Source organism: Leptonychotes weddellii, chromosome 9 (genome assembly GCF_054177405.1).
Source record: "Leptonychotes weddellii isolate Sample4059 chromosome 9, ASM5417740v2, whole genome shotgun sequence".
Lineage (NCBI taxonomy): Eukaryota > Metazoa > Chordata > Mammalia > Carnivora > Phocidae > Leptonychotes > Leptonychotes weddellii.
The window spans coordinates 67,088,515-67,115,059 of record NC_138377.1 but is presented as its reverse complement, the minus strand read 5'-3'; the positions used below and the strand labels follow the sequence as shown (position 1 = coordinate 67,115,059).

At 39.4% G+C, this 26,545-nt stretch overlaps 2 protein-coding genes across 2 annotated transcripts; both read left to right on the top strand.

Moving 5' to 3' along the window:
* Positions 1-6,209: 6,209 nt before the first annotated feature.
* LOC102743464 (olfactory receptor 4F6-like) lies at positions 6,210-11,191 on the top strand. Its single transcript, XM_081830830.1, has one exon. It carries the CDS (start codon positions 7,843-7,845, stop codon positions 8,764-8,766), a length of 924 nt encoding a protein of 307 aa, XP_081686956.1. The 5' UTR covers positions 6,210-7,842; the 3' UTR covers positions 8,767-11,191.
* Positions 11,192-11,430: 239 nt separating this feature from the next.
* On the top strand, positions 11,431-22,588 carry LOC102743155 (olfactory receptor 4F15). The gene is made up of 2 exons (XM_081830829.1): positions 11,431-15,427; positions 19,428-22,588. The coding sequence occupies exon 2, from the start codon at positions 19,471-19,473 to the stop codon at positions 20,398-20,400; it is 930 nt and encodes a 309-aa protein (XP_081686955.1). The 5' UTR covers positions 11,431-15,427; positions 19,428-19,470; the 3' UTR covers positions 20,401-22,588.
* Positions 22,589-26,545: the final 3,957 nt, after the last annotated feature.

The following is a 26,545-nucleotide window of genomic DNA, read 5'->3' as shown; positions in this document are numbered from 1 at the left end:
TTGGTAATAGTCGTTCTAGTAGGTGTGAGGTAATATCTTGTTGTAGTTTTAATTTGCATTTCCTGGATGGTTAGTGATTTTGAGCATCTTTTCATATAACTGTTGGCCATTTTAATGTCTTTGGAGAAATCTCTATTAAGGCCCTTTGCCCATTTTAATCAGATTATTATTTGGCCATGCAGTTGTATGAGTTTTTTGCATACTGTGGATATTAACCCCCTATTGGATGTATAATTTGTATTTTTTTTTTTCATTCTGTAGGTTACCTTTTCATTGTATTGATTGTTTCCCTTGCTGTGCAGAGTTTCTGAGTTTGATTCAGTCCTACTTTTTTACTTTTGCTTTTGTTGCTGTGCTTTTGGTGTCAAATCCAAAAAATCATCGCCCAGACCAATGTCAAGGAGTTCTTCACTATGTTTTTTTCTAGGAGTTTAAAAATTTCAGGTCTTATGTTTAAAGTCCTTAATCCACTTTGAGTTGATTTTGTAAATGGTGTAAGCTAAGGGTCCAATTTCATTCTCTTGCACATGGATATCCAGTTTTCCCAACATCATTTATTGTAGAGACTATCTCTAGGTGAAGGGGAAGAGATTCATTAATTTCATAAACCTAGGCCTTGAATATCTTTTGGTTGGTAAAAAGACAATGTTTGGTTTAAGTAAAATATTTATCTAGGCACCCAACATTTTATGTCTACACACACTCGTCAATAAACAGGCACACAATCAAGTTAACAAAGTAAAAATGAGACCATCAAAACACCAGGTGCAGGACCTCACCTGGTACAAATGTGTCATATTTACCAAGACATTCCAAGTCTCATTTCTCTGACCTGCTTCTGAGGCAGAAATTAAATCTTTTCCTGGGTTCTGCTCCCTAAGTGTTCTCTCCAGAGTACTTGGTGGGAAGATTCTCCTATGAGCACAGACTCTGCGTTCTGTTGGCCATGCCATAGCATTCTTCTGCTTCAGGGACAGAGGTCACTCTGGCACACAGCTCTCTGCTTGGGTCATTGCCCACCTTTCCCAAACAGCTGGTTGCCAGTTGCCCACACTGTAGTCTGAACCTCGGGAGGCCTGCCCTGGATTGTTGGCCTTGGCTTGCTTTATGTTGCTCCTCACAGCCTCTTCTGTGAAGGGACTCCCACAAAAGAGATCTGGGCTTTAGTATCACAGGTCTTTTCTTTGTATCACAGCCCATTCATTTCCAGAGAGCACAGGGACAGCAGGGATCTGGGGGAACAGGGGTGGGGAAAAGGTGGAGAGGCTGTGTGGGATGGTGGTCATGCATATGCTTGCTTTGTGCCTGGGATTACTGCCTGCTCTAACACCAGGACTTGCTTGCTTAGTCTTGCCTACTTTGCCAGATATCTTTTGCTTTCATAATGACTTTCTCTCAAATGCATTCGATTGCCCTCCTTTGGACAACTCAAACTCATCACCCATTTCTTATACCTTGATGGTGAGAAATTTCTATCCCACAGGAACTCTAGGCTCCTTTCAAATCAAGTAAAATGGCTGTGTCTCTGCCTCAGTGTTCTTGAAAATTCTTTGACAGGAGGCTGGTCTGTCCTGCACACAGGAGACTCTAGAAGGTCATGTGGCTTAACCTAGTCTCATATATAGTATCAGGATGTGAACTCATTAAGAAATTAAAATTAATTATTACAAACTGGTTAAATAGAAGACAAATACTGGAACAGGAGAGAGTTGCTGAGTTAACTGCTTTGAGTTAGTAAAATTTGGAGCAACAGCACCATAGAACTCTATAGGACATATATCAGTTCCTTATATTAAGGCTAACTGAGACTTAGCCAATCAACACAACTCACAATGAGTAGATATGGAGCCTCTAGTTAATTGAAAAACATGGTTACAATATTTTACACCTTCTCTTGTCAAGAGGTAGAGTCTATTTCCCAACCTGAAATCTGGCCTGGTTTCCTGCCTTGCTTTGACCAATGGAATGTGGCAAAGATGATACTGCATGAATTCCAGAACTGAGGCATCGTTTGCTTTGCACCTTCTGCCTTTCTTGTCCTGCAGAGTTCCTACTACCCTGTAAAGAAATTGGGCAAGACTACTGAATAATAAAATACCCCTTGGAGAGGAAGGCCCAGAGAAGCCAGCATTAAGGCCCTGGACATGTGAATGAGGCCATCTTAAACCCTCCAATCCCAAACTGCCAGATAACTGATGCCTCGTGAGAAAACCCAGGTGAGATCAGCATGAGACCTGCCCAGCTGAGCTCAGCCCTAACTGCAGAGTCAGGAGCAAGTAAAATGGCCTTGCTTTAAGCTACTTTGTCATACAGCAATAGGTAACTGATACAGAGTGCTCTATATAATGATAGTTTATCAATGGCCACATCACTGAGCCTCTGCACACTTTTGATATAAAGATATACAATATAACTGGAGGAGATTTTCTGTTTTGTTGATGTTTCTTTTTAAGAAGTTGACCTATGAGAGATTAAACTGTTAGTGATTTGCCTCATCCCAGCCCCACTACCCTTTGGGTTCATCCCCTTGAGTTGCTGTTATAGCACCCTCTTCACCTCTCCACATCACACACATAATAAAGGACTAGCTAACTTTTGATGGAATGTCTGCATGTCTTATTACCTCTAGTTATCCTTTCTAATGGGACACAGGTGACGGTCAGTGCCACACTGGAGCCCTGCATTGCTTCCTCCTTCTCTCCCTCTCTTTTTTCCTATGGAGACGATTAGCATTGTTTTCACTTGTTTGAGGGTATATATTTTTCATTCTTATGGAGTTTCTGTCTTCATGGATCAGAAAACCAAATAGGGGGCGCCTGGGTGGCTCAGTCGGTTAAGCGACTGCCTTCGGCTCAGGTCATGATCCTGGAGTCCCGGGATCGAGTCCCGCATCAGGCTCCCTGCTCAGCGGGGGGTCTGCTTCTCCCTCTGCCCTCTTCCCTCTCGTGCTCTCTGTCTCTCATTCTCTCTCAAATAAATAAATAAAATCTTTAAAAAAAAAAAAAAAGAAAGAAAACCAAATAGGTAATTTCCACAAAAATCCCTAGTCTCCTTTCCTTCTTCCCTCAAGTGACCTATTACTAACTTTTCCCTTTGGTTGCTGTGGCCAAATTTCTGTGGTTCTAGGACAAAACTCCCTTGGCTAAATGTAGCATAGTGGCAATCCCAGGTCTCTACAGCAGCGCTCAAGTAACTTTCCAGTGCTGCTAATTAGCTGTGTTTCCTGCTTGGAGGCATTACATAGGGATTTTTATGCCAGCTGATAATAACATTTCAAACGCAAGAGCTCTGCGTTCTGTTGTCCTCTAAGGCCATGGTCATTTTGACATGGGTCCAGGTGAGTTACAGAGGTGTGGACACAGTCTTTGATGCAGATGAGAGCTTCAAGTGGAAACACACAGAGCAGTGAGAAGGGAGATCTAATTAACTAGAAGAAATGAATCAATTCTGTTATTCAACAGGGAGATTATAGCAGATAAATACACAACCAAAACAGAGAAGACAGCAAGATGAGTGGAGTCAAATCACCACTTTATGACCTGTATTGGAGGAGTTATTCTAGTGACATTTGCAGATGTGTCTTGAGTGTTGGTCTCCAGAATATAGTAGGAGCAGAATATCTGAGTCCAGTGGGACTAAAGCAAGAAGAATGTTGGACAGTGCTGAAGAAAGTAGCTTTGATATATTGTCATTTCCTGGGCTACACTCAGGAGGCCCAGGTTGGACCATCCCAGTAAAAGAAGGTAGAGTGGACATGAGCTGGATTGTCCAGAAACCAAGAGTCAACCATATTGATTGTGGATTGGCCACCGGCTTGTTCCTTAACTTCAGTAATGCTATTTATCCTCTATGCACCTGGGTTTTCCTAACTTTAAAATAAACAGATTTTACAATCACTAGCAGTTTCATTCAGGTCCCAGCAATGGCAGTTTTCTACAGGGCTTGCTGCATTGATAGCAGTAGAAACAACCACTCTGACAGCATGCAGCTAAAGCGCCCATTTCTGTACATCTTTGTACTATCCTGTCCTGAGCTCTCTCTACACATCTCCAGAGGAGCAAACTAGGGGAGAAATGCATAGGATGATGAGATTGAGATGTTTCTCTGTGAATTTTATTCTTTTCCAGTAACTCTAATGTAAATTCAACCTTGTGAGTAATTTGAGACTGACTCAGGTTAAGAAGTAGAGGACTACCAATCTTTGAGTGACCTCCACATTGATCTACTTTCAAAATACTCCAGAATTGTCATCCTTGCTTGAATTGGAGGTGAACCCACCTTATTTCTAATTTGTTTGCTATCTGTGCTGGCCAGAACAAGGATGAGCAGAAGTGAGAAGAGAAGAGAGTCAGCTGGTCACTAGATGATCTCTGAGGAATCTCTCATTTCTTACATTATGGGCTTGTGGTGGGGGTGTGGGCAGCAGTCAGTGCTGTGTGATGAACAGTTGTGAGACTCAGGACACTACAAAGGCTCCCTGGAATTTAGTTGCTGGTCTAAACTGATATCCTGTTTTCTTTTTGCAGAAGGAGTTAAGGGGACAGTTTCACTTGCCTGCATGGAAAAGATCAGATTTAAACTACTATTCTGCCCTTGTTTAAAAGTGGAGACTGATACCAAGTAAGGCCCCTAGAGACCTTAAGTTTTCAGTAGGCAGAAAGTGAAAGACTGGCTAGGAAGCTGGGCCACCAACAAGTGTCCCATCCTGTTTTCCATCTTTTTACTAACACTAGGAATTATCTACTTTTTGAATGTTTAGCTAATCTGATGCATTAAAAAGTATCATCCATTTTCAGGGGGAAGATAAAATAAGGTCTTGTGTTAGAACTACCAAGAGTTTGGGATGGAGTGGGATTTAGAAGCATTGCTGGAATAACTGGCAGCTTCCAGGAGGGTAACTCAGGATCAATCATTCGCTTGGATGAATTGCATCAGTGGGGAGATTACTGGTGATAATCCCTGTGAAAGGAATCTAACTGCTTCCAAGCTGAGTTGCTTTTTATTAAGGTAGGTATCATTAACACCAGCATTAAGAAAAAGTCTAAAAAGGACATTTTAAACATATATTCAGAAACCTTTATGTATAGCAATGGAGAATTAGATAGTGGTCTTTGTTAGAGCAGTAACAGAACCGTATGATTGTTAGGGTTTCTGGTTTTGTCACCACATTGTAAGCAACATTTGTCTTCCCCCATGTGTGTAAAGTAAGAGTATCAAAAAGGACTTTATAGAGGAAGGGGTTTTGCAGAGTGGGCTGTTGAAGAATGGGAAGAACTGGAGAGATGTAATGAAGGCCCAGGCATTGGGGAAGGGAAGCCATGGGCTGGAATATTTGAGTGTGTGTGTGAGGGAGGGGTAAATACCATTTGAGTGCCTGTCAGGAGGTGGTTCAGCTAGAGTGGGAGGGAGAGGAAGGAGTATAGCAACAAAGTTAGTGAATATCTTAGGTGTAGCTTTGATCTTTGCTATAAATTGGAAGATACATTATGAAGATATCTTTGGAAGATTTAAATCCCAAAGATACAAATTGTATAATTTTTCAGATCCACATACCCTGACATTTTGTAAAAGTGAAATTGATATTTTTTTATCTTCTTTTTAAATTTAATTTTATTATGTTATGTTAGTCATCATAAAATACATCATTAGAAATTGATACTATGTTTACTGCAAGAATGTAAGATAGTGGGAAGAGCTTATAAAGTGAAAAGCAAAAGATCCCTTTTCCTGCATAATTTCCTAGTCCTTAGAGGTAATTTTTATTAACTTTTCTTCTTGCATATCAACCTAGGCATTGTTAATCCATTTTTTAATTTATTTAATTTTATATATGTAATTTATTTGTATAAATATTAAAAAACCAGATAGGATAAGATGAATGCAAGATACTGCCCCCTCTCCACCTGTCTATCCTGTCTATGTACATTTAGGTGAACTTTAGCAAAATAAATGGCTATGTAGTATACCATAGATTGGATCTACTAGAAATTATTCAACTAGTCTCTTATTTCTACACATTGAAATTATTTTCAGGCTTTTGCTTTTACAAGCAACAATGCTTCAGTAAACATTTCTGTACCTCTCTCTCTCTCTCTTTTTTTTTTTAAGATTTTTTATTTGACAGAGAGAGACACAGCGAGAGAGGAAACACAAGCAGGGGGAGTGGGGGAGGGAGAAGCAGGCTTCCCGCCGAGCAGTGAGTCCGATGCGGGGCTTGATCCCAGGACCCTGGGACCATGACCTGAGCCGAAGGCAGACACCCAACGACTGAGCCATCCAGGCGCTCCCCTCTCTCTCTCTTTTTTAAAAGATTTATTCATTTATTTTAGAGAGAGAGAGCGCAAGTGCAGGGTGGGGAGGGGCAGAGTGAGAGGGAGAGAGTGTCTTAAGCAGACTCTGTGCTGAGCTTGTGGCCCACCTGGGGCTCAATCTCGAGACCCCAAGATCAGGACCTGAGCCAAAACCAAGAGTCTACTGCTTAACCCACTGTGCCACTAAGGCCCAACTCTTTGTATCTTTTTTAAATTGAGGTGTAATTGACCTATTCTATCAATTTCAGGTGTATAACATAATGACTTAATATTTGTATACACTGCAAAAAGATCACCACAATAAGAACTTTCAAGATTTACTCTCTTAGGAACTTACAAATAGCCAATACATTCCTACAGACTCTAGACACCATGCTGTGCATTAATTACATCCTCATGACTTACTGATTTTTTAACTGTATCGTTTGACCCCCTTCACCTATTTCACCCATCCTTCCAATCCCCCTACCCTTTGGCGACTACCAATCTGTATCTCTTCTTTGTTCACTTTGTTTCTGTGCACACACACAGATATCCAGATATTTTTCTGAGAAGTAGAATCGCTGAGTCAAAGTATATGAACATTTACAATTTTGGAAAGTATTACCAACTTGGCAAATGTTTTATCAGTTTACTCTCCCACCACCAGTTATGAGACTACCTGTTTCCCCATTTCCTCTCAAACCCTGCATTTTGTCAAGTCTTTAAATCCCTGCCAATGTTATAAGAAAAACTAGTGTCTTGCTATTTTAGCATACATTTACTTAATTCAGAATGCGGTTAAGTATTTTTATATATATCAAGAGAGCCAAGTGTAAAGACCGATATTTTCACTTTTACTCTTTCTCTTTTACTGGCATATATGATTTATCATTGTCATTCTGGTCTCACATTCCTTCTTCTCTTTGCCCCTATGCAGAATCCCCTCCACTGAACCCATGACTGTGTCCCTCTCACTAGAACTTATTCTCCTTCTATGGGATGGTGAGTGCCATGCTCTGGCATCCTCTACGCCTCTCTTTCCTTCCTTCCTCTAAATAACTCGTCTTGCTAATTCATAGATATGAGATATTTACATATCAGGTCTTCAAAGAAAGCTTATAAAGATTTTCATAGAACTTGCCAATGTGGTCATGGATATGCTAACACTATACTGTGATATGTCCAAATTATGGAATGTACTGTCACTGCATTATTTCATGTAGTTAGGTACTTTCTGAAAGCCTCTTAATTCATAGTCATTTATGAGATATGACTATGAAACAATGACAGGAAAAATACAACAGAACTATCAATCTAAGTGAGTAAAAGGATCCTTATTCTTTTATTTGCCTTCTGGTGATGAAACACGACAAAGATACCTGAATTGCTTTGTGACTGAAATGGTCTCCAAGAGCACGCATCAGCCTTGGTCTAGTTTTCTGACAATGATTGAATTGCCCAAGATTAAGATCCGTGCCATTTCTCCTACATCAGTTTCTCCTTACTCTCCTCTTTCAGGTGGTATGAGCGGTGTCACTGCTGACAGGCCATGGATGAAGGCAATCACTCAGCGGTGTTGGAGTTTGTGTTCCTGGGACTCTCCACCTCACCTGACATCCAGCTCCTTCTCTTCCTCTTTTCCTGTGTGTTCTATGTGGCCAGCTTGATGGGAAACCTCCTCATTGTGCTAACTGTGACCTCTGACCCTCATTTACAGTCCCCCATGTACTTCCTGCTGGCCAACCTTTCCATCATCGACTTGATATTTTGCTCTTCCACAGCTCCCAAGATGATTTATGATCTTTTAAGAGAGTGCAAAACCATCTCTTTTGGGGGCTGTGTAGCTCAGATCTTCTTTATCCATGCAGTTGGGGGCACTGAGATGGTGCTGCTCATCGCCATGGCCTTTGACAGATACGTTGCCATATGTAAGCCCCTCCACTACCTGACCATCATGACCCCACGGAGGTGCATTTTTTTTCTAGTTGCTTCCTGGATCATTGGCTTGATTCATTCAGTGACTCAACTGGCCTTTGTTGTGGACTTGCCTTTCTGTGGGCCTAATGAATTAGACAGCTTTTTTTGTGACCTTCCTCGGTTTATCAGACTTGCTTGCACAGAGACAAACAAATTGGGATTCATGGTTACTGCCAATAGTTGCTTTATTTCTGTGGCCTCCTTTTTAATTCTAATCATCTCTTACACCTTTATTTTGGTGACTGTTCAGAAAAAATCTTTGGGGAGTATGTCCAAGGCCCTCTCCACTCTGTCAGCTCATGTCACTGTGGTTGTTTTGTTCTTTGGGCCATTAATCTTCTTCTACGTGTGGCCATTTCCCACATCACATCTGGATAAGTTCCTTGCCATCTTTGATGCAGTTATCACTCCTTTTCTGAATCCAGTGATCTACACTTTTAGAAATAAGGAGATGAAGGTGGCAATGAGGAGACTATGTTCTCAGTTTGTGAATTAGAGTAATGTCTCTTAAATATGCAGAGGATTTGGGCTTTGCTTATGTGAGAGACTTACAGATCATGTTTTTTTTTTTTTTTTGCATTTGTTTGTTTGTTTATTTATTTAATTTATTTATTTATGAGAGAGAGCGAGAGAGAGCACAAGTGGGGGGAGGGACAAAGGGAGAGGCAGAAGCAGACTCCCAACTGAGCAGGGAGCCAGATGCAGGGCTGGATCCAGGACCCCAAAGTCATGACCTGAGCCGAAGCCACACACTTAACCAACTGAGTCACCCAGGTGCCCTGGTCGTGGTTTTCTTATCTCACCAGTGGTCTTACCTCGATATGGTGCCAAATAGAATTAGTATAAACGTGAAACAATCCCTTTTGAAAGGCAATATGTGGCTCACTGTTCATTTTCTATTTTCTCCATGTTAAATAGACTCTCTTACTTTAAAGATAAGTATTAATTTTTACTTCATCTGATTTGTCTTACTATATAGCTGATTTGTTTTCTATCTTTGCAGCTCATTATCTCTTAGCTTCCCTCATTGTTCTATTTGCTAATCTGGTTTTTCAGGGTCCAGTTAAGGAGTAATCATACCAGTTAATTTGAAAGGAAAAGTTTGGTGTAAAGAATGGTTTGCTAAGTAAAAGCTGTTAACTAGATTTTGAAAAAGGATGAGATATACATCCTATGTATGTGAGATATCACATACATAGTATTTGTAGGAAGCAGCTCTCACTCCTTGGGATGGAAAATGAAGGGAAGAAGTTAGAATTACTAAAACTTAAAAATAAAAAGCTATTAAAATCTTGGAGGAAGGACCTGTGGAGTTGAAATTCACATATCTGAGGAGGGACTGCTGCTTGGCTGGTGCTAGGATCTCTCAGCTTAGAGGAGGGCAGGGACACCACCCCTGTCACAAGCGTACTGCAGGCTAACACAGGTATTCCTGAGGAGGGTGTGATGAGGTGACCTCCTCTAAGGTTGGAACGCAGCTGCTGCCTAGGAAAGAAACCAAGGTTGCTGAGGTGAACAGTGTGCTTGGGTGATGCTCACAGGCATGGTGCGCAGAAAGGAAGCCCACAGGCAGCAAACAGGAAGGAGCAAGAAAGTCCCTTCTTCCTCTTCCAGCCGTGCAGTCTCCCTCTAGTGCCCCCTAATGGCAGAGCTGGCCAAAAAGAAATGAGTTTGCAGAGCCTCAGCTCCTGCTTCTTGACAGAGTATAGAAGAATAGCTTAGAGCTGAACGATAATAGTTCATAGAGTCCACACAGTTACTTAGAAAATTATTAAAATTCAATTGGGGGGGGGTCTCATGGTTTTTTAACTTTAAGGTAAATCATCTCATAGAGTTTCCCTATTTTAAAAAGTTTCAGGTACTGGAAAATTAGTTAATTAGCTCAAGATCCTAAAGGGAATATATGGAAGATTTAAATCCAGAGTCTAGGTTGCCAGGCTCCTGGTCCTTTGCTGCCTTCTGTCACTTTAGATCTTATTTCCTCAGTGGTTAAGTGTCATGTATCCATTGGGCTGTTAAGTTGTCACTGACAGGTACCAGTATATCATTCACCTTGTCTCCTGAATGTCTGTTCGCCAAATTGCAGAGCTTCAACAAATGTTCATGAATGATTTTCACTTAATAAATCTATTTGGCCCTATTTTTAAATTTCTTTTCTGATTTCTTGTTTCATTTAAATAGAGCTTTCATTCTGGACAGTTTTAGTGTTACCAAGAAGTTGCCAAGGTATTCCAGGGAGTTCCTATACAGCCCTCGACCAGCTTCAGCTTCAACTGTTTCTTCTAATGTTATCATCTTATATCTCTGCGGTCCATTTGTGGTACACTGAGAGATCAACACTGGTACATTCCTATTAACTCGATGCTAGACTGTATTCAGATTTCACCAGTGTTTCCAAAAGTAGCCAGATCCTGGAGACTCCTGATATTCTAGGCATTCCCTTTTCACATCTGGTTCATAAGAATTCTGGAGAAAGAACTTGAGTGCCAGGTGGAGCCCCAGTGGAAATATGGCGGTGGCTGTATTCTAACCAGTGTGCATATATTTTAGAATTTTAACAAATATGTTCACTACCCAGCTGTATTTCAGCTGAAATAAACATTATTGGAAAATGGGTGTTGGAGAAGTTGTGGCAGGTGACCCCAATACTTGTATAATCATATGCAGTGGCCCTGAGGTAACTCGGGTGTCTGCCATTAGGTATTAGTGATCAGATAGTCAAGAAGTTGTGCATACCCACCATAGATTACTATGTGATATTTGGGAATAATAGACCTGATGTCCACATAGCAACTTGGGCTAAGTGAAATAAAACATTTAGAATGGTACATACAACAATATTTTATATGTATGTGCATAGAAAACATTCTGCATGTTTTATGATAGCAGATGGAATACCGTCGTAGGATTGCAGGGTTCTTGTCTCACCGAGTTGAAGAATGAATCTCATGGACACAAAAAGGTGAAGTGGAGTGAAGTTTATTAAGTGAGGGTGAGAACAGGAAGGAAAGAAAAAGCTCTCTGGAGTGAGAGGGGTCCCAAATGGCTTGCCACTGAGGGCTTTTAGAGCCGGCCTTTTTTTTTTTTTTTTTTGAAGATTTTATTTATTTATTTGAGAGAGAGAGAGCACATGAGAGGGGGGAGAGTCAGAGGGAGAAGCAGACTCCCCGCTGAGCAGGGAGCCCGATGCGGGACTCGATTCTGGGACTCCAGGATCATGACCTGAGCCGAAAGCAGTTGCTCAACCAACTGAGCCACCCAGGCGCCCGAGTGCCAGCCTTTTATTGAGAACTGACTGGGAAGCTTGTGGCCTTGAGATATTTGTGCTGTCTTGGTTTGTTCCCTTATCTCTTATTCTGCTCTGTTTCAGAGTCTCCACCTGCCAGGAATAGTTTCAGAGCCTAGTCAGGGGAGTCAGGAGGCTCCTATCTCTCCTGCCTATACCTTAGCCCCTTCCCTACTCATGGGACAGGACCTGTGGGCAGAAAGAGCTGTACTGAGACTGTGAGGAGTGACTGATTGTATACTTTTTAATTAGTGGGGGTTAGGGATAGCACCAGTCTCCAAGGAATCTGGAAGCAAGGCTTTCAGGACCTTGAGGGGCCAGCTTCTGCCAAGATAAGATTACTTTTAAACATTAAGACATTAAGGCAGCCACGAGTTCCTTGAGAAAGGTCACGCTCTGCATGCTTCAGGTATCTATCAGTGGGTTACAAGCTGTAAGATTTTATTTATTTTATTTTTAAAAAAGATTTTATTTATTTGACAGTGAGAGGGAGAGAGAGAGAGAGAAAGAAAGTACAAGCAAGGGGAGTGGCAGAGGAAGAAGGAGAAGCAGGGTTCCCACTGAGCAGGAAGCCCGATGCGGGGCTCGATCCCAGGACCCTGAGATCACGACCTGAGCCGAAGGCAGGCACTTAACCAACTGAAACACACAGGTGCCCCTGCAAGGAGATTTTAGTTTAAGCTGCATTTCTTTTGCTTTTGTTCCCCACATCAATACCACGCTACATTTAAAATATACTAGAATGGTTGCCTCTGAGGAAAAGGAATTAGAAAGAGAGAATGGATATTAATGGGAATAAGTAAGTAAAATAAGAGAGGGACCCTCCGTAAATCAATGCTGATAATGTACCATGAACTGAGGGATATGATTACCTCAATCTCTGCACTTGAGGCTAAAAAAGATAGACACAAGTCTTGTTACTTTCTCTTAATATTTTGAAGTGAAGTTTCTAATTCATATTATAGGAATATGATTTCAAATAACAAGCACAGTAAGGGACAATGGAATTATTTCAGTGACTGGATTTTTTGGTGAAGTTCAACAAACACACTGATTGCCCCCTTGATTGCAAGACAGTGTACAAGCTGTTTTGGAAGAAGCAAATATGAGTGAGACAGAGCTGTATCTTCAAAGTGGTTATTACAATGCAGTAAATTTATTATTTATAAGAGTCACATTGTATGCTTTTCTTTTTTTTGTATGCTCTTTTTTACCAAAAGTTTTTTTATCTCATTCTTTCACTTGCCTAGTTCATTTACATTTAGAGAAAAATCGATATTTATAAGGTTGTTCCATATAATTTGTATAAATCTCTTGGAAAGTGAGTATTACCAAATTATCCAGGGATGTTTTTATTATTCATGATAGGATTTAAAGTGGCAAAAAATTTTGAGATTAATTTTCTTAAAGACTCTAGTGTCATTCCTTCCCCCTGTGACTCATTATCAACACTTCCCTTTGTTGCTTAAATCAAAGTGAATATATTTTTAGGAGACAATTTTCTTGATTAAATGACTTCAGTTTTGCAACCCCAGTTCACAACAGCATTAGTTGGTCATCCAGTTCAGTTATTTAGCTATATTTTCCATTTTTAGAAACATTTTATATACCTCTGTGTGTTCAAGATAATAGTCTGTGAATAGCTCCAAGGGAAGGATGGAGTGAAGTTGACAAGAGACGAAGGTATTAAACTAGATAAACTTCAGTGACAAGGAAAACTCATGTAATGGTTTGCTGTTTGTCTATTTCAATTATGTTTTGGCCCAGAGGCAGGAAGAAACAGGTGGTGGTGGGGAGATGATGAGCAGAGCAGGAGAATAAATAACAAATGGTTGTCAACATGAATAACTGAATTAACCTTAAGTTTTAACTAGGACTTGGAAATGACTTGGAGATCCAAAGATGCAACTGAAGATACACTGCAGAGTCTGGAGTCCACGCTGTGGTCAGGACCAGGATGCAGGCTAGGTTGTTAACTGTACCAAGGGATCTTTAGGGAAAGTTATTAGCACTAAAATTAAATACAAATATGTGTGCCATCATAACAAGCTTACTTTACCTCTGTCTTTAGGGAACGAAGAAATAAAGAGAAAGTTCATTAGGTATATGTGATAAGTGAAATTAAAAAAATAAAACCCCAATTTCATAGATCACAATGGAGAAAGTATAATTAAAACCTGCTTAGAAGAAAAATACCTAGGGAACTAACTCACCCTAACGTAAACTAATGTAGTGTAGGTTAAAATTCGGTGGTGGAAGAATGGAGAAAAAAGTAGGTAACTAAATATGTAATGTTCCACAACCAGTAATCAATCCTCCTGATTTTGTTTGTGTTCTTTAAATGTTCGTTAGAATTTTTTCTAGGTCACTGCAGTGAGATGTTTGGTGGTGAAATGGGGGTGGTTAGGCAGAGTGCCAAAGATGAAGGCATAGAAGATAATCCTATGAAGGAGGACTAAAGGAATTGAGGTGGTTAAAACTAGAGGGCACAGACAAGTGATCGTTATTTGCTTTTACCAAGTTCAAGGATATCAAACATTTATCTGAGGAAGTTGCTGACAATGTCTTTATGTTCACAGAGAAAGAATCAAGTGGCCATTAGCTTACTTGAAAGAATGAGAGATTTTCTTTTCGTAAGGATGAACCTTTTGGACTATTATGTTAATAAAAAGCGGGACGCCAAGGAAGAAAATGCAGTTTCAAACCGTGTAAACTGTAGAGGAACTGACATGTCTAGGATGGAGAAACAAAAGAAAGGAACTGTGTCAGAACACATTTTTAGATCTCTTCCAACTGAGTGATTTTATTAATTGGGGATAATGAACATCTTTCTCTCTTTTTTTTCAGAACATTTTAAAATGTAAAATTCCCATGTATCTATTCTAAGGAGTTCCCCAATTCTGATTCCATTTAAATCAAACACTTATTTATTTATTAAAGATTTTTATTTCTTTATTTGAGAGAGAGAGACAGAGAGAGAGAGAGTGAGTGCATGAGCAAGGGGGAAGGGCAGAGGGAGAAGGAGAAGCAGGCTCTCTGCTGAGCAGGTAGCCCGATGGACATGGGGCTCGGTCCCTGGACTCCAGGATCATGACCTGAGCCAAAGGAAGGGGCTTAACCAACTGAGACACCCAGGTGACCCTAAATAAAGACATTTAAATGATAATTCCATAAGGAGGGCACTTGATGGAATGAGCACTGGGTGTTACATGGAACTGATGAATCGTTAAATTCTACTCCTGAAACAAATAATACACTATACGCTAACTAACTTGAATTAAAAAAAAAAATTAAAAATAAATGATGATTCTATTAAATGCTGCAGAATATGGGTTTTCTGCATACCATGATCATTTACATGGTCTAAATAAAGAACGGCTGTAATTCGTGTCATAATTCTTGATTGTAATAGCTAGACCAGAACTAGAGAAGTGAGTGGAATATCTTCTAATGGCAATGGCCTTAAAGGAGCAGCACTGTTTCCATGGAAGTCTGCAATGTCCCAAGGTGCCTGAGCACCCAGAACCTAGTGTCTCTTTCTAGAAGCTGTTGAATAGTTGAAGACAGGACCTGGGTAAGTTTCCAGATCTCCCATTTGTGAGTTGTATTATTTGGCTTTTTTGTTCTTTTAGGGATGTAAAGTAGGTACCTTTTGTCTTTGGCCCATTTATCCTTCTCAGATTTAGCTCTCATTCCTGGAGTCTGGCTCTCCCCTCCTGAGCTCCCCTGTTCTTGCTCTGTCTTCTGCAGCAACCAATCCAAGCTCATCCTTCTTGGGTAATGAGTCTGGTTTAAAATGAATCAGTTATTTCTTCATTGTGGAAATCATCATTTCTTGCCACATAAGACCTCAGCGAAGGAGAGCCATCTGGTAACTTATTTGTTTGTCTATAGTAGCATAATATGGCACCTTTCCCTTAAGCAATGTAAGTAAAACTAGGGGATGCAGTATGTTAGTCAAAAGTTAGGGAATGCAGTGTTAGTCAAAAAGAAAGCAACTCTAATGCTAGTAAGAAGCAATTCTGAGCTGCTGGACTTTTGAGACTGCATATCTGAATGAGCTTCCAGTCTGCCATTTCTTACTGTTTGCCACAATTTTCCCTCTAACTGACCATCTTGGACTCCTGCAGCATTCAAAAACCCAATTTCCTGTTGTCTTCCTTTTCGTCATCTTTCCATCAATTTCCTTTCTGATTTTAAAAATGTATTTAACTTTCTTTTTCTCCAAAATTGTCCTTTTTACCCTCTGGCTAGACTCTAGTTTTATGGAAGTTTTACACAGAAAAAAAAAAAAAAATATATATATATATTTTTTCTGATTGACTCAGTAAATCCTTTATTGATTATGTTAACCCTATTCCTTACAAAATTATTAACAGTCAGGTTTATCAGTATTTCTTTTATCTTCTCACTTGTTATTTTATTTTCTTTTTTTTAGAGAGAAAGAGTGTGTGAGCAAGTGAGGTGGGGGGAGGAACAGAGGGAAAGGGAGAGAGAGAATCTTAAGCAGGCTCCATGCTCATGTGGAGTCTGACGTGGGGCTTGATCTCAAGACCCTGAGATCATGACCTGAGCTGAAATCAAGAGTTGGATGCTTAACCGACTGAGTCGACCAGTGGCCCCATCACTTTTTTGTTTTGTTTTTGCTCTTCACATTTTAATTTGGAGGAAGCACCACTTATATTTACAGGTCATAGTATATTCTCACTGTTATTCCTACTTCATGGAAGCCTTGGAAGAGTTTTGGCTAACACACTTTTCCCTTTAGCGATCAGAAGGAATGCTTTTTGCCTTATTTTTCTGCCCATTCCTAGAAAAATTTTGATTAGTTAGTTCATACTTCATGATATGGAGGTTTGGTTTTAGGTCATAAAACAGCTTAAACAACTTTCACTTAAAATTGTCCTGCTAACTGCTACCTAAGTACTTGTTGAATGAATGAGTGAATTAGCCAAGAAATCCAGCCAGCATCATTTCTGAGCTGCTTTTCAGTCAGAATGAACAACTATGGTACACAATTCACCCCAAGTGTCTTGTACCATATTTAGGGAGATAAAACCCATGCATATTTATCAGAAAGACATTGAAAAATTACTGTGACAGAAATCATAGATGTAAAAATTCAGATAAAAAATAAGTCAGAATACTGAGAGGAGACTCTGTGAATGTGGAAATTGAACTGGAAAGAAGCAGAGTGTTTGTGACTCTGTATTTGATGAATTACAGCATTTCTTCAAGTGTTCTTATCCTTTCTAGGGAAGGAAATCTGTATATAACAGACCAGAACTGCATTTTCTGTCATGAATATGGACTTCACAAAGGCAGGAATTCTTGTCCATGCTGTATTCTCAGTGCCCGGAATGGTAGTTGGCATTCTGGGCACTCAAAAATATTTACTGAATTAATGAACAAAAGTCATTTCAAAATCATTCAGAGAAGCACTCAGGATAAAATGATATACCTAGTTGTCCAAGAACATATTGATTGGCTGATTATCTTAGATAATCCAAAGATAAGTTCCTCATCATTGGTGAATATTAGTTGGTCATACTTGGTCCTAGATATAATAGGAGTCAGAAGCGTTTTATGTGTAGTTTCAGGGAGAAGGTCCCGATGCACTACCTGTCCTTCCTCCTTCAATATCTCTTCTGTTTTCCTGAGAGCTCTCTGAAAGTTCCTTTGTCAGATTCATTGCTTAGTGATAAAGTTTTCTTTTTCCCCCTAAAACTCTGTTCACTTGTGAGAAGTTGTGGTGTACAGAATAATGGCCCCAAAATATCCATTTGTTAATCCCCGAGCCTGTGAATATATTACTTTACATGGCACAAGGGACTTTGTCAATGTGATTAAGAATTTTGAGATGGGCAAATTATCCTGGATTATCTGCATAATGTAATCATAAGAATCCTACCTTACAAGTGGAAGGCAGGATGGTCAGAATCAGAGAGGAGATGTGATGACAGTTGGCAGAGTTTGGAGTGATGTACTTTGAAGAGGGAGGAAGGGGTCATGAAGTAAAGGATGCAGGCAACCTTGGAAGAGGAAGGTAGTGGATAGTCTCCTAGGTCCTCTAGAAGGAATGCAGCTCTGCTGACACCTCGATTCTAGCTTGGAAGACCCATTTTGGGCTTCTCATTTTCAGAACTGTAAGATCACACATTTGTGTTTTGGTAAGCCACTAAATTCCCAGTAATTTGTTACTGCAGAAATGAATACATATAGAACTAATATGAAGTTCTATTTAGGGCAAAGAACATTCAGTGGGAGCCATGGGTTCTTGATCCTCTATAAACCCTCCTACCAATTGACTTTGTGATAATGAGCAGGTCACCTCGTATATCTCTTTCTATATAAATTATTTCATTGGTATAACATGGAGTCATGGAGTTGTACTAAATCAGAAACAGCCACTGAGCAGTGGACCTCTGATGATTTATTTCTGGTAGTTTTTTTTTTTTATCCTTAAAGAACTGTAATTGTGTCCTAGTTACCCATGCTGCAGTTTGGCTACTGTCCCTTAGTTCTTTTTGTGCCCATTATCCTTGTAACTCAATTGTGACCCTCTCTCAATTGCAGACACAGATATTGTCTGGCTGTTTTCACCAGTTTTATTTTCCTGTTACTCTTTTATCCATTCCAAATGTATTTTGAGAAAGAAAAAAGACTGTTATGTGGGAGAGTTCTTATCTTTGGGGCTCCAATGACTCTCCATCTCTGTCTTTGTCTGTCTACTAGTGGAGGAGATTATTTGCCTCAGGTCAACACATGTGTTATGTTAGAAATTGTGAATTTTTTGGAAAGTAAGCATAATTAAAAGATAAAATATTTTTTTCCATTTGAAACATATACAAGGCTTTCTATTTGCTATTTTAAATTAATAGTTGAGACCCTATATTTCATTTGATGACAGAGTTCTCTTGTGAAATAATTATGTTGTGTAGTTAAACAATTGCATGATGAGGCCTGGGATCCTATGATAACTCCTGACTGGTACCACAAAATATATGATTAATGTGAACTTTGGTGGATTATGATAAACTCTCATGACTTCAGGAGTCATTCTTAAGTACCTTTAATTTCTTAAGTACCTTAAGTACCTTAATTTCTTCATTCAACCAGTGTGAAGCACTCATTAAATAAGTGGTTGTGTTAGTCACCACTGGTGATTGTGATGGAGGTGGGGAATACACATATGAACTAAGATGATTCCTGTACCCAAGAAACTACACGTTAATTTGAGAAATGGAAATTTATATAATCGGGAGAGGCAGAGTGAAATCAATGATAACAGTGCAGAGAGAATAGAGAGACTGAGGCAGATCTGGAAGGTTTCACAAGGGAGGGAGCATTTGAACTGGGACATTGAAATTGGGACAGTAAAGAATAGAATGAGAAATTTTGAAAGCTGAAAGAAGAAAACGTTTAAAGTCTAATCAAGCAATAGGAATAACAGAACAGAGACTTTGAAAACTGTATGCTATGTATGAGGAATTGTTAGGTGACTCATATGAGTGGCTGAAATCCTATCCATTTATAAGAAGTCCTAGTCAAAAGTATTTGAGGTTGACCTTGTATGTTACTGAAGTAGAATGGAGGGCAGGAGAAAATAAGAAATAGCCATGTGATAGTAGAAAAAAGCAGAAGGGAAACAGGTCCAGAGATGGAATTTATTTAGTTGTAGCAGTTTTGAATTCATACTGGCATTGGGAACCAGCTGGCTCCTCTAAGTAGAAGTCCAATGTGCATGTGATGAAGATTATTTGGCTGTGGGAGTTGTTAATATGATGACTGTTTTCATGGGCTGGAGGCTTCCTTTTGTGAACACCAATACTTGCCTAGGAAATCGTTTTTCATTTTCTTTCTTCCTTTAGAGAAACACGAAAACTGATCCTGGTGTCTGAAGCAATAGACAGAATGAACCAGTCGATAGTATCAGAGTTTGTGTTCCTGGGACTCACGAATTCATGGGAGATCCAACTTCTCCTTTTTGTTTTCTCCTTTTTGTTCTACTTGGCAAGCATGATGGGAAATCTTGTCATTGTGTTCACTGTAACCTTGGATGCTCATCTACATTCACCTATGTATTTCCTCCTGGCGAACCTCTCAGTCATTGATATGTTGTTTTGCTCAATCACAGCCCCTAAAATGATTTGTGATATTTTTAAGAAGCACAAGGCCATCTCTTTTTGTGGATGTATTATGCAGATCTTCTTTAGCCATGCTGTTGGGGGCACTGAGATGGTGCTGCTCATCGCCATGGCCTTTGACAGATATGTGGCCATATGTAAGCCTCTGCACTACTTGAGCATCATGAGCCCAAAGATATGTCTATACTTTTTAGTCACTTCTTGGGTCATTGGGCTCATCCATTCATTGGTTCAATTAGTTTTTGTGGTAGATTTGCCTTTTTGTGGCCCTAATGTATTGGATAGTTTTTATTGTGACCTTCCCCGGCTCCTCAGACTTGCCTGCACAAACACCCAAGAACTGGAGTTCATGGTTACTGTCAATAGTGGGCTCATTTCTGTGGGCTCCTTTATCCTGCTGGTCATTTCATATGTCTTCATTTTGTTTACTGTTTGGAAGCATTCCTCTGGTGGTTCATCCAAGGCTGTCTCCACACTGTCAGCTCATATCACTGTGGTGGTTTTGTTCTTTGGGCCACTGATGTTTTTCTACACGTGGCCTTCTCCCACATCACACCTGGATAAATATCTTGCTATTTTTGATGCAGTTATCACTCCTTTTCTGAATCCAGTCATCTATACATTCAGGAACAAAGAGATGAAAGTGGCAATGAGGAGACTGTGCAGTTGTCTTGTGTATTACAGGAAGATTTTGTGAACGGATGGTATAAGATATGAAATCACAGATTCTCCCTCATGCTGGTTATAGAAAAGACATTATGCAATTTTAGAATAATCCTCAACACTTAGGACATGTTATACGCCTAGAAATCTACTATCTATGATATTATGATATCTATTTCACCATTAAGTTAGAAGTCATGTTTTTTTTGATATTCTGTACATCAAAGTGCTAAAAAGTGAATAATACATGTTTTGTAACCTACATGGTTAGGAGAATGCTATCATGTAATTGAGTAAATAAAAAGGTTTTATGTTTTTCCTACATTGGACAGATTATTCTATTGATAGAGAAATTACACATTTACATCATCCTCCATTTACTTACTATTCAAGTTTATATCTTTTTTTTTAAAGATTTTATTTATTTATTTGAGCGAGAGAATGAGAGAGAGAAAGCATGAGACGGGGGAGGGTCAGAGGGAGAAGCAGACTCCCTGCCGAGCAGAGAGCCCGATGCGGGACTGATCCCGGGATTCCGGGATCATGACCTGAGCCGAAGGCAGTCACCCAACCAACTGAGCCACCCAGATGCCCCTCAAGTTTATATCTTGATTTCAATTCTCTTTGTTGCTATTCTGTTTGCTTCTTATTTCTCCATTTTCTGCATCCTTTGCATCCTTTGCATCCTTATCAGGCACTCTGGAAATTGTTAACCCTATGTTAGATTTTTGAAAGTTAAAGGTAGAATGAATTGTCAATATCTTTTGTTCTAACTCCTTCTTTTGCACTAGCTATAACCCAAGAATTGAGGGGTGACATCAATTAGCCCAAGGCACACAGCCAGAAATCACCAGAGATCCAGGCACCAGAAACCATGTTCCTGGTTGCCAGCTTAGTCCCCCTTCACGTTCAAATGATTTTGTATTTGAATTTCTGTGCATATGCTAGTCTTTCAGCTTTTCTTAGGGGTCTGTTTGTACAAAGAGCTCTACATGTCTTATGTGTATTCCTTCTTTCTGGTAAACTGTCATCACATTTAGCACTTCCTTATTGTTTCTAAGTCTTTTCTTAGTTTCTACCATGACCATACATTTCCTTGTTCAGGTCCTACCAAAGCTGAATCTTAAAACAATGCATTAATTATAAAAAACATGTTTAGAATTCATTATTAAGCAGGATTCTTTTGTCTACAGTTGTATCAGAGATTTTTAAATTTTATTTTATTGTGTTATGTTAATCACCATACATTACATCACTAGTTTTTGATGTAGTGTTCCATGATTCATTTTTTGCGTATAACACTCAGTGCTCCATTCAATATGTGCCCTCTTTAACACCCATCACCAGGCTAACCCATCCCCCCATCCCCCTCCCCTCGTTAGAACCCTCAGTTTGTTTCTCAGAGTCCATAGTCTCTCATGGTTCGTCTCCCCCCTCCGATTTTCCCCCCTTCATTTTTCCCTTCCTACTATCTTCTTCTTCTTCTTTTTTTAAACGTATAATGATTATTTGTTTCAGAGGTACAGGTCTGTGTGAGATTTTTGATTAAATTCTATTTTGTAGGCCTGAAGTCCCCCCAAATACCTACAATTAATGATGTTATTTCTTTTGTGGGAAAGAATGTCATTAATTAACTTTGTACTCTGCTTAAGTGACACTAAGATCATTGTATCTCTTCCAGAAAGAGAAATTAAAATATTTCAGCAAATTTTAAAATGAAATATTTAAAGAATATGTATGAAGGGTTTTTTCCATACATTGTGCAGCTTGTTATTTAACAAAATTACTAGACAATGGAATGGAATGCATGCACTAATTGAAGTTTCCTTCATGAGGCAATGAAATAATGATCGTCTGTCATCATTTGTGTTCTAGGGGACGTAATAAGTGAGGTGACTCATATGGTGCTTTTTACAATCTAGGTATTGTTCTCAGGGCTTTACTTTGAATCTAATTGAGTAGATACTCTCACCATCCTCATTTTACACAGCAGGGGTCTGAGGCACGAAGATGTTAAATATTCTAAGTTGTATTAAGTAATCAGACTGGACACAAAGCCTTGTGGTTTTGATGCAGGATCTGTAATCTTAACTCCTGCACTGTAATGTATCTGGTAATAAAATATAACAAAGTAACTGTTTTACTTGAAAACAACCTTGTGGGCTTCCTCTGGTGACCTCATCACCAACAAAACCCAGTATTTATGGGGTTAGTAAATTTACAATTATTTATTGTGTATGTAAAACCAACCAGGCATTTTGTCCAAGGCACTCACTACTATCAGGGAGGTTGAAATGCCAGATTTCCCCTGATATACTGTACAGGAAGGAGCCTAAAGGCTCAAGATGTTTGAATGGATCTATTATGTGTAACCTACTTAGATAACCCCTAACTCTATCCTTCTGGGAGGGGCTGGGGGGCATGGCAACACCAAGATTGCTTTAACAAAAATGCCAGGAGGAAGGGCTGTGTGACAGCTCAGTGAGTATACATGACAATGATTCTCTCAGTACTTTCCCCAATTACCTTTGACCATGAACTTGCATAATCATACACTAGGAATAAAGGAATATCACAACATTTTGAGGACTGTTGGGCACAGAGTCTGAGCTGAAAGGTATACTCAAATCCCTAAAGGGTCATTGTGATCCTTTATTTGAAGGGAGGCATGTGGGAGTTAACTATATACAAAGTCCCGGTCTAGATCTGGGGCATAGTGGGTCCACCAAATGACACCCCTCCCACCCTGTGATCATTACACCATTTCCTGGATTTATAATTTGAATGGATATACTTGGTCATTGGTACAACTGCTACACTGTTTCCTTGCCCTGTGGGTTTCAGGTACTGTAGAGGGGAAGGCACTGACTGTCACATCCATACACTCAGACAGTATTTTAAAAAGTACATAATATTCTGTAGGGATAGTGGTGGCAATGATACCCAAACAATATAGGAAGGTGATCTCCACCCTCTGTCTATTTAATTCACCACTGTGGCCCCTACAAAAGTCAGGCAGATCTTGGAAAATGACAATGGACTATTGTAAACTCAATTCAGTAGTAGCCTTAATTGCAGTTGCTGTACCAAAAGTGGTATTGTTGTTAGAGCAGATTTTTTATTTTTATTTTTTTTTAAAGATTTATTTATTTATTTGAGAGAGCGAGAATGAGAGAAAGTACATGAGAGGGGGGAGGGTCAGAGGGAGAAGCAGGCTCCTCGCTGAGCAGGGAGCCCGATGCGGGACTCGATCCCGGGACTCCAGGATCATGACCTGAGCCGAAGGAGTTGCATAACCAACTGAGCCACCCAGGCGCCCAGATTTTTTATTTTTTAAAGATTTTATTTATTTATTTGAGAGAGAGGGAAAGAGCAGGGGGAGCAGGGGGAGCAGGGGAAGCAGCAGAAGTAGAGGAGAAGCAGATTCCCCACTGAGTAGGGAGCCCGATGAGGGACTTGATCCCAGGACCCTGGGATCATGACCTGAGCTGAAGGCAGACACTTAAGCGACTGAGCCACCCAGGCACTGTAGAGCAGATTAACACAGCCTTGGGTATATGATATGTGGTCACTGATCTGGTAAATTTTCTTTTCCATCTTTTTCAGAAAGTAGAGTTAGAAACAGAATTTATATGGAATGGACATCAGTATCTATTTATTGTTCTACCCTTTGTCATAGTGTGAAGAGAAATGGATCATCTGGATAGGTTATATATATTTAAGATTGTCTATTATATTTCTTTTTTTTTTTTTTTTAAAGATTTATTTATTTGACAGAGAGAGACACAGCGAGAGAGGGAACACAAGCAGGGGGAGTGGGAGAGGGAGAAGCAGGCTTCCTGCTGAGCAGGGAGCCCGATGCGGGGCTCGATCCCAGGACCCTGGGATCGTGACCTGAGCTGAAGGCAGACGCTTAATGTCTGAGCCACCCAGGTGCCCCAAAATTGTCTATTATATTAACGACACTACACCATCAAACCAGATAAGGAAGAAATGGCAAGTACATTCATGCTTAGGTCATACGTATGTGTTGTCAAGGGAGTGAATAAATTGCATAAAGAATACGGAAATTGCCATATCATTAAAATTTTAGGATTTCAGAGACATGGATCAAAGACTTAATCATAGGAGAAAACAAAGGCAAAAGGTCCTTGACATTGGTCTTGGGAATGATTTCTTGGATAAGACACTAAATGGACAGGCAACAAAAGCTAAAATCAACAATTGGGAAGGTATCAATCTGAAGAACTTCTATACAAAAGGAAAAGAATCAATAAATTGAAAAGCCAACTTACACAATGGGAGAAAATACATGCAAATTCTATATCTGATAAGGGGTTATTATACAAAATAATAAGAAAGTCATATAACTCATAGTAAAAAGCAATTAATCCAATTAAAAAAGGATAAAAGACCCGAATAGACATTTTCCCAAAGAAGACATACAAACGGACAACAGACCCATGAAAAGTTGCTCACCATCACTAATCATCAGGGAAATGCAAATCAAAACCACAATGAGATTCACCTCACACCTGTTAGGATGGCTATTCTTTTTTTTTTTAAATTTTTTATTTAAATTTAATTGAGTTAACATATAGTTTTATTAATTTTAGGGGTAGAATTTAGTGATTCATCAGTTGCATATAACACACAGATGTCTATTCTAAAAAAGACAAGAAATGAATGTTAGCAAGGATGTGGAGGAAAAGGAACCCTTTTGACTGTTGGTTGAAATGCAAATTGGTACAGCTACTAATTTACAGTAAACATTATGAAGCTTGCAAAGAACAATATGGTGGTTCCTCAAAAAATTGAATACAGAACTACAATATGATCTAGCAATTCTACTTCTGGGTATATATTGAAAGGAAATGAAATCAGGATCTTGAAGAGGTATCTGTACACTCATCTTCACTGCAGCATTATTCACAGTAGCTAAGATATGGAAACAACGTAAATTTCTTTCAATGGATGAATGAGTAAAAAAATGTGGTATATATACGAACTGGAATATTCAGCCATAAAAGGCAAATCCTGCCATTTGTGATAACATGATAAACCTGGAGGCCATTATGCTAACTGACATAGGTAGAAAAAGACAAATAATGTACAGTATCACTTATATGTGGAGTAATTTAAAAAAAAAAGAAGCTGATGTTATAGATGCAGATAATAGAATGGTGGTAGCCAGGGCTTTAGGGGAGGTAGAAATGGGGAGATGTAGGTCAAAGCGTACAAACTTTCAGTTGTAGGAAGATAAGTTCAGAGGATCTAATGTACGATGTGGTGACTATAGTTAATAATATGGTATTGTGTACTTGAAGGTTGCTAAGAGTAAATCTAAAGAATTTTTATCACAGATAGACAGACACAGACACAGAGACACACAGCCCCAAGAGTTTACTATATGAGGTTACGGATGTGTTAATTTTCTTGATCTTGGCAATCATTACACAGTATATATGTATATTAGGTCACTGCATTGTAAACTTCAAATATATAAAATTTTGTTTGTCAATTATCCTGAATAAAATTTGAAAAAAACTGTAGGAGTTCAATGGTCTGGGGAATGTCCAGACCATTTACTTTAAGAGGATATCCTCTTAAAGTAAAGGAAAATTACTGAACTTTGTACCTTCTACCTAATAAGGAAGCACAATGTCTGGTAGATTTCTCCTGTTTCTGGAGGAAACATACTCTGTAACGGGAATAGCACTCAAACTCATGTACTAAAAGATGTGAAAGGTTCTCAGCTTGAGCAGGGTACAGATCTGGAAAAGGTTTTATTTTCCAGCATTTCCAGATTTGATGCAAATAATCCTTGTACCTGGACCATCCTACTTGGCATACCCTGCAGTGTTAGAAAAATTGGTAGTGAAAAAAGAAAAGCTGTGAAGTTTATAGCAAGCATCAATTGGATAATCACAACACAATTTTTTTTTATAATTCTGGACCAACCATTTCCTCCAAGGATTACAGTTCAAGTGAAATACAGACACACATGATAACACAAAATATCACATCATACCATGGATCCACGTTAAAGAAAAGGAGGTGTTGGCACATGAACACTGGATCTATTGGTCGTATCAAGCTGTACCAACCAGAATCTGCTGGTCTAACAGAGGAATGGAAGGGCTTACTGCAGGCGCAGTTGAAGCCGCAGCTTGGACTTG